Source organism: Tachysurus vachellii, chromosome 20 (genome assembly GCF_030014155.1).
Source record: "Tachysurus vachellii isolate PV-2020 chromosome 20, HZAU_Pvac_v1, whole genome shotgun sequence".
Classification (NCBI taxonomy): domain Eukaryota; kingdom Metazoa; phylum Chordata; class Actinopteri; order Siluriformes; family Bagridae; genus Tachysurus; species Tachysurus vachellii.
In genome coordinates this window covers 20,891,576-20,900,977 of record NC_083479.1, presented here as the reverse complement: position 1 = coordinate 20,900,977, position 9,402 = coordinate 20,891,576, and the positions used below count along the sequence as shown (strand labels likewise).

Sequence of the window (9,402 nt, the reverse complement as noted above, 5' to 3'; positions counted from 1 at the left end):
GAACAATACGATTGCAGATAAACAAACAAGCAAAAATGACACACAAGCATAATCATGTAAAGGACAAAGACATATATTAGTTCTGTGTAACAAAGCAAAACCAACGTTACTCACCTATCGAGAAGGAAAAAAGCGCCTCGGCGTCTTAAGTAAAGTTGGTCACATATTCACAGATTGGAGTTTCCCGAGTCAATAACTCCTGAGCTAAACACTGTTACTACACAAAACACGGTTGTAGCTGCGTCTCTACATTACTACGATAGAAAAGAGGTGTTATTTGTGTAGTAACAGCGTTTAGCTCAGGAGTTATTGACTCAGGAAACTCCAATCTGTGAATATGTGACCAACTTCCTGCTCCTTCAGTTCTCTCCAGCGCTGGAAAGCTGATCCTATATTAACACGTCCTACTTCTTACCTTATCGTAAGTCTTTCTTCTCTTTCTTTCTTTGTTTTTATCCTCCATGTCAATGTTAAAACCGCTTTCTGCTAATGTCACACATGCGCACTGAACACTCTCTCCGCCCATATTGCCAAAACACGCCCCTTTCTGCTCATTGGCTACACGTTTGTTTTGTTTTTGTTTTGTTTGTCGTCCCGACTCAGTTTTCTGAAGCATTTCTCAAACAACGGAGACCTCACCTTTAAGGTTTCTTAGTCTCCTGTTTAGCTCCCGCGAATGAGATGTTACTATAGAAACATTAAACTATTAAAACTGTTACTATTGTTGTAGCAGTATAATGACCATTTATACGTGTGTGTGTGTGTGTGCGCGTGTGTGTACTGAAGACAGTGAAGGGTTTTACTTCAGGGTTATAATGAAAGCTCAAATCTTAAAAGCGTACCATGAACCAGCACCGACTCTGCCGGTGGAAAAGTTGTAGGAGACCCACAAGCATGAACAGAAGGGGAACGGGAAAAGAAAACTGAAAGCATGAGAGAAAAAGACTGACCTTAAAGCTGACCCCTTCCTCAGAAATCACCTGTGTAACAAACAAGAGGTTTAGAAGGGCCTCTTACGAGAGAAGAGCACGGAAATTAAAGAACACGGAGAACATGCAGCAGATGATGAAACATGGACACTTGGGAGATGATCGGCATTTAGATCGTGTTAAACTTTTCCAACACACGTCTGAGGAAGTGAAAGAGTAACGATCGTGCGTGGTGAAGATCAGAGGATGACGTGGGAGCGCAAGAACGTCTGACACAAAATGGCACGGTGTGATCTTCTGATTCAAATAAAAGATAAATAAAGCTTTTGCAAAACCACTGACACCTAAAAATGACCAAAAAACACACAAAGGAAGGATTTTTCAAGAGGCGACGGATGAGAGACGGAAAACAGTGAAAAAAGACAAAAAAGAACAATGGATGTAGTTCTTCCAAAAAAAGAAAAGTGATCAATGGCCCAAGGTGACACACACACACACTCCTCTCCATCTTTGGCCCAAGGTGACAAGACACACCATCCGTGTGTGTGTGTGTGTGTGTGTGTGTGTGTGTGTGTGTGTGTGTGTGTGTACATAGAATGGGAATGTTCCTTTGTTGCTTCAGTCTGAGAAACGTGAGATGATGCAAGTCAGATGGTCGTCCAATGGGGTTGCGCCTCAACCAAAGAGAAGAAATATGTCATAATTAACACGATGTACAGTGTGTGTGTGTGTGTGTGTGTGTGTGTGTGTGTGTGTGTGTGTGTGTGTATGGAAAAAAGCATTAACTGGTACAAAAATCATATTGTTAATCCCCAAATCCTATTTCTTACTCTATTCCCAAACCCTTAACTACAACCTAGAAGTCATCCCTAATTCGACTCTGAACCGAATCTGATCTCTAATCTAATCTAATCTCAAACATAACGCTTAATCTTTCCCGAACCGTTAAAACAAACGAAATCTAATCCTAAACTTAATCCAAACTCCACCACCTTACATCCAAACCGGATATTAAACCAAGACCCGGCGTTAATATTAATCCAACCCCGATCTGTAATCATATCCTAACCACTAATCCAAACCTACGTATTAGACATAATCCGGTCCTTCGTTAGGTACTAATCTTAATTTAACCTTAAAACATAATTCAAGCCCAATTCCAATCCATAAACCTCAACTAATCCCAAAACTCAAATGAAGTCTGTTGACTGTGATCTAAACCTAAGCTTAAACCTGACATTATATTCTATCAGAAGTGTGTGTGTGTTTTACACCAAGGCTTCACTCATCCAGGTGTCTTTAGGACCTCACAAAGATCGATCATTGTCTCCATCTCAGGAAACTTCACCTCATTCAAACGTCATACCTTCAGGCCTGTTTTTTCATCGTCACTGCCGTTGTTAGCGGACGGGGTCTCGTCCCCGAGGCGGGACACCAGGACAAAGTCCTCGCTGTTCAGGGTGGACACAGAGTCAGAGGAGGCACTAATTTTCCCCACAGAGGCCATGTCATCCATGACTGCTACACCGAGCCGGACGCACTCATGAATGACGCTCAGTGATCTGAATCACCTGTAAACAACAACAGGGGAAGGAGATAAAGGACATGTTTGGGGACGAGTTTAAAATTTCTGCTCTTTCTCAACACAATTATGTTTAATCACTAAAACATTTAACACCAAATCTACCTTTGTGTAGAAATGAGTGTTCCTACTTCCACTTGATTTTACAACACCAAGAACACGATGTACTAATACGTGATTAAACCAAGAGGAGAGACAGAATTTGGTGACTAACCGAAACTTAATCCATCACCCAGTTTTAATCTTTATCCTTAAAACCGTAATAAATTTATAGAATACATTTAAATGACTATATGAGAAGTTTTCTCAAGTTATTTTTGTCTTATTGACTGGCACGGTAACACACACACACACACCACAAACAAGCTATGTATATACACACACACACACACCACACACACACACCACACACATGCATCACACAAACACCACACAAACACACCACACATACACCACGCAAACACACCACACACACACCACACACAAGCTATGTACACACACACACACAACACAAAAACACCACACAAACACCACGCCGCACACACACACCACACATAAGCTATGTACACACTGACGTTATTAGGAGAAAAAAAGGAAGTAAACTCTCAGGTGTGTTTTACAGGAGCTAAAGCCTTATGGACAGAATGTGAGTGTCTACAACCATCTGAAAAAAATAACATGCAAAGAATGTGCACACACAAACACACACACGCGCACACTCACACAAACACACTCACACAAACACACAAACACACACACATCCATAGCAATATGAAAATAAAGAGACAGAGGAGCTGCTGGTTCACCTGCAGAGACACGATTATGTAAATATAAAGCCCTGGTGATGGCTGGGTTTTAGTTCATCAGCATTTATTTCAGACAAAGTTAGTTATTTAGTTGCTATAATTTACTGCCATGTCAGGTACTGAGGCTATCTTCATGGCAAGAACAGTTAATAAGAACCAAAATAACCTAAAATCACAAAGAAATAAATATAGACAAATATAGACAACTTAAATGAAATTTTTTACATTTATATGCGACAGAAACTCTAAACTTTTTCTGATGATTTCAGACAAACAACTAAAATACGATCAGTTTTAGTCGACTCCACCGACACGCTCACGACGTTTCTCACCATGTATTAGAATGAAATAAAACCAGGAACAAAAAAGAGAAATAGAAAAGAGAAAGTGAGTACAGACACAAGGAGAAATCAAACAGACCAGTAGAGCAGGAAAGTTCAACAAAAAGCACATGATGTATTTGGCAGTTTTCCTGCAAACGATGAGAAACAGAAGCAAGTGAACACGTGAATGTGAACACTTTTAATGTATATGAGGGGTGACGGAGAGAACTGAACGTCTTCGGCGTGAAACGGAGCTAAACCTTTCACGGTACAACACACAGTACTACACAAACACATCTGTATTACCATAGTATTACTCATTGTGTTCATTTATTGATAAAAATATCCCCTCGGCCTGCCGCCCCAGCAGGTTCTGCCATAATAGTTGCCTGGGTTACGTATGTATGTGTGGGCGGAGCTATAAAAACAAGGGGTGACAACCATTTGGGTTAGGGGTGCGTTTTAGTGATTTCAAATGTCAACATTGGCTTTCAAACATCGTGGCCCTCACCTTTAAAGCTGGGTATCTGTTGGTGTCTGATCACACCCCTGTTTACCTTCCTGTATACATTCTCTCTAGAAGGACTAATAGACTAGACCATGTTAGAGAGCTTCTTTTGTTAGTGCAGGAAACAGTAGTACAGATGTGGTGGATGGCTCGGTTTCAACACACCACCAAACCTCATGAGACTAAAGCAATAAAACAGAAAAGAAAAGAAAAAATGTGCATGCACAAAACAAATACACAACACACTGGATGAGTTAAATGATAATAACGAGTGTTAAAATGTTAAAAAGGGACAGGAAGTGAATGACAGGCTGTGGCTTTGTCTTTGTGCCTGTGTATAGTGTTGTGTTCTCGCCTAACACACAGACCGGGTCAGGGGCATTTCCTCTAGAGAAGTGTGTAAAACTAAACTGCAGTGTGTATCGGTTTCTCAGTACACACACACACACACACACACACACACACACACGCACAGAGTCTGGTCTGATGTTTCATACATGAGCTATAATAATAATAACGGCCGCCTTGTTACACAAATGCTCCGAGCAACAGCCTTTCCAGTCCATGGTCACTTCGCCGGACATCTTTATATCGCAATCACTTGTGAGACCCGACCTTATGGGCGGTGCCTAATATTCTAATGAGCTCCTTTGATTTAAAGCTCTGTATGAGAATCTGCCTGAGAATTCTGCACAAGCATCTGAGCACATTAGGGTAGACCTACTGAGTGTGGGAGGAAGAGAAGGGGGGGGCAGAGAGAGAGAGGAGAGAGAGGGACAGAGAGAGACAGAGATAGGGAGAGAGAGAGGGACAGAGAGAGAGAGATAGGGAGAGAGAGAGAGGGACAGAGAGAGACAGAGATAGGGAGAGAGAGAGAGGGACAGAGAGACAGAGATAGGGAGAGGGAGAGAGAGAGAGAGAGAGAGAGAGAGGGACAGAGAGAGAGAGAGAGAGAGAGAGGGACAGAGAGAGAGAGAGAGAGAGAGAGAGAGAGAGAGAGAGAGAGGGACAGAGAGAGAGAGAGAGAGAGGGACAGAGAGAGAGAGAGGGACAGAGAGGGGTTATTAAGTGTAAACGCTGATGTTGTGTAACAGATCTGTTTTGTCTCTAAATCACTTGCAGGCAGAGGATATTCAACAAGCTCTGCTATTCAGACACTGACCCATCACACACACACACACACACACACTCACACTCACACTCACTCACTCACACACTCACTCACACACTCACTCACACACTCACTCACACACTCACTCACACACTCACTCACACACTCACTCACACACTCACTCACACACTCACTCACACACTCACTCACACACTCACTCACACACTCACTCACACACTCACTCACACACTCACTCACACACTCACTCACACACTCACTCACACACTCACTCACACACTCACTCACACACTCACTCACACACTCACTCACACACTCACTCACACACTCACTCACACACACACTCACACACACACACACACTCACACTCACACTCACACTCACACTCACATACTCACTCACACTCACATACTCACTCACACTCACACCACCTAGGGGCTTGTTTCACACAGCTTCAGATTCTTTCTGGACAACTCTGAACCTTGTCTCTCACCACACAACTGCAGCGACACTCAGCAAGAGACGGATCAATGTGGGTGTCAAGTACGGGTCCGATACTGTAGTCATTTACTGGTCTGATACCGGGGGTGATACATGACGCAAGCCTTGTGCAAGCTGCCTATAAAAGTAAATGTAAAAGTACTCAAGGTATCTGCAACATTCTTAGAAAAGTGTACTGTTATTGTAGTTTATTGCAGATCCAAAGCATGTAGTTGTATCAAACCCAGGCTCATGTCCATTCATACACCAAATACACCAGTGAGAACTCAAGAAAACCATTAAATCAAAAAATTTTGAGTGCCTGGACTAGTTGGAGAATATTGGATCAGCAAACACACAAATTAACCCACAAACATGCTGAATAATCCACAAGACACCTTTCTTCAGACTTCACCTCTACTGGCATTATAATATTTATAACCCACCATCTCATGAATATGCAATAAATAAGTCCCTCATTCTGGTGTCACACGATTGAGACTTCGGTGTCCATTTACGTCCCCATTACAGCACGTACGCTCCCTACGATAATCTTTGATAATCTCAGGAACTTGAGATTTTTTTTAAGATAACTTATTAGAAGTTCAATAAAGCCTGATTTTTCAGTTCCTAACACACCTGCACCAGGTAACTTGTTCTACAATCTGACAAGAAAATATAAGTGTGTATTATCTGACACTGTGAAGTATGTGTACACTGTAACTATATTTGCTCTGTGTGTACCGGAGTGTACGTGTGTGTGTGTGTGTGTGTGTCATTGGCGCTAAGAACAATCGCCTGTTCTCTTAACCACCCGGACAAGTTTAAACATATACACAATACAGCTGTAACAAAATTATGGGTCAAACAAGGATTTGTTTTGTTTCACTATTAGGTGAAGAGATCATGCATCAATACAGTCAGCTGATTGTATTGATATGCAAAAAAACCATGATGGGCTACCACCAAGCATACAACTCGTAAAACTCCCTGAAAAGGAAAACTCCCTGAAGCATCATGAGGAGGAAACAGGAGTTAAAAAAACATTTTCTGTATCATCATTTTACTAGTCGGTTGTCTAACGATGGCAAAGCTTTCACTGCTCTAATGCTGAACACATCGCTTTCTTTCACCAACATCAGGATAAAAATGATCCAAAGTGTTAGATTTGACACTGCGGTTTAATCTACCTTCAAAAAAAAAAGTCCTTTTTCTCTTTCTGAACCATTTCTCTGGCATCTCTAATAAATATAGCTTTCTCTTCTAAATTTGATCAGTCAAACACACACCTAGATTTTATTTCAAGTTCACGAGCTCTGCGGTTACTGTGACAAAACAACGCATGTAAAACGGAGTGGAAAAGGGAGGAATCTGAGAAATCTGTTCATCCACCTTGCTCAAGTTCTGTGACACCACAACTACTTGGTGACATTCACCCATTTCCCTTTGCACCATTAACTTGATAAAACTCCATTTTACTGACTTGTGTAAAGATGTAAAATTTTATTTTTAACATATTGTAATTGCATTTATTTCATATCAATCTTATTTAACGTGTTAAGTGTATATACGTTTACTCGTACCCTCTTTGTTCATAACCTTATAGTTATGCACAATGTAATGTATAATACACAGTATGCACACTGTTCAGCACAATTTTGTAATTTGTGTATTGTTTTGTATTATCTGATGGCACACGACACACTTTATGCGGCCAGGACAACTTACTTTATGTCCTTAGCTACGGTTCTGCTCTATGTAGTAGCACCAGGGTTCTGGAGAAACTCTGTTTCATGTCACTATATACTGCGTCATACATATACGGTTGAAATGACAATAAAAACTTCTTGACTTGACCTGATCATTGTGACAATGAGCAAAAGATTGGATAATCACACAGAGATCATTTGTGTAAATCTTCTTTAAAGGCTAAATTCAGACACTTGCGATACGAGACCACGTTTTTTCCCCCCAAGTAGACGAGCTGGAACAACGGATACCTGCATAGGCTCGTATTTGGTATTTGGAGAAATGACAATTCTCTCTCTCTCTCACTTTTCTACCGCTTATCCGAACTACCTCGGGTCACGGGGAGCCTGTGCCTATCTCAGGCGTCATCGGGCATCAAGGCAGGATACACCCTGGACGGAGTGCCAACCCATCACAGGGCACACACACACACACACTCTCATTCACTCACACAATCACACACTACGGACAATTTTTCAGAGATGCCAATCAACCTACCATGCATGTCTTTGGACCGGGGGAGGAAACTGGAGTACCCGGAGGAAACCCCCGAGGCACGGGGAGAACATGCAAACTCCACACACACAAGGCGGAGGCGGGGAAATGACAAGTCAACTATAAATATTGTTTTAAAAAAATCTAACAATCCTAACAAAAAGTGTTAAAAAAAAACAAAAAAAAAAACTGCAAATCAGTTCGATAAACAAATGTAGAAACATAAATAAATTGACGTCAGTGTGTCTTTTACAACGTAATGATGTGAATTATAATCATGTTAATAGAGAAACATACACAACCTACACACAGATGGACATTAGGGTTTGTTTACCAGTCCAATATATAGCTACACGTGCAGGATTAATACAATAATAATGTTGTGAAACAAATTAATATTATTTATCTGCTTTATTCCAGTCGCACGTGCAACAATAGACGGTCTATGCTCGCACACACACACACACACTGTTTGTATGTGCGCGTGCGTTCTTTTTCCCGTCAGTAGTGTCTGTGAGGCTGAGGCTGGGTTGGGCTCGCGCTCACAGATTTACCGCTGAATCGTTCAAATTAACACATGTTCAGCAAATAAAAAAACACAATTCTGTAGAAAATATAGTTATAAGAATTTTATGAGAGAAACGAAATGTGTCACACTGACCTACAACTGGTGCTGAGCCAGAAAGCTAATCGAGCTAGCTAGGTTGTGTAGCAGAGAGATTTATTTTATTGTAAATACACTAAAATTGTACATTTTATACCTCATACAAGCGCCACGACAAACACACTTTTTAGATGTGTGGGATTTAGAAGCTGTCTTAAACGACTTTAGGACAAATACGTTCAGAATCCGAGTATTTGTTAATATTATTACTGACAGGCGGAGAATCGCTAGCAAACTGCGTTATTCTGAGTCCTACCTGTATTCAGAACAAATCCCGCCTCCTGTTCTAGGATTAACGCATTTTATCACGCTTCTTTGTTCTGATTGGTAGGCTGCGCTCGAGCCTGATCAGGCAGCCAATCCTAGCACGAGAAAGCAGAATGAGACGGAATACGGGTATATCAAATATCATCTCGCGCACTAAGCGTCTGTTAGCCTACAAGCTAACAACACAATCTCACAGTATCATTAGCTCCCGTTTACATGCAGCATAAAATGCGTGGAATAAATTATTAACAGTGCACTCGTGCTTTAAATTCAAGATAAAGTCAACCGTACCTGTTTTCCAAAAATACTTTTTTGTTTTTATTCCACAGAGCTTTGATAGAACATGGCACAGACCAGCATCAGAGCCGTAAACACAACCCAGCGCCGCGGGTAGTGCGCATGCGCAAACCTTTGTGCTTGCGCATGCGCACACCGGACTTTCTGCTAAGGCGTGGATACAGCAGGAGGAT

The 9,402-nt window shown here is 41.4% G+C and overlaps 1 protein-coding gene across 3 annotated transcripts in view; it reads right to left on the bottom strand.

Annotated features, from left to right (window-relative positions):
- The window catches only part of LOC132863008 (rab GTPase-activating protein 1), a 95,462-nt gene extending 86,103 nt beyond the window's left edge, over positions 1-9,359 (bottom strand). Inside the window, exons 1-4 of one of the 3 annotated variants that reach the window (XM_060895512.1) lie at positions 9,224-9,272; positions 8,922-9,027; positions 2,296-2,500; positions 951-980 (exon numbers count right to left, since the gene is read on the bottom strand). In XM_060895512.1, the coding sequence (XP_060751495.1) occupies positions 951-980; positions 2,296-2,445 (180 nt within the window). In that variant the 5' untranslated portion in view covers positions 2,446-2,500; positions 8,922-9,027; positions 9,224-9,272. Of the gene's footprint in view, positions 1-950; positions 981-2,295; positions 2,501-8,921; positions 9,028-9,223 lie in introns of all 3 variants that reach the window. The other 2 variants (XM_060895513.1, XM_060895514.1) reach the window with 2 other exon arrangements.
- Positions 9,360-9,402: the final 43 nt, after the last annotated feature.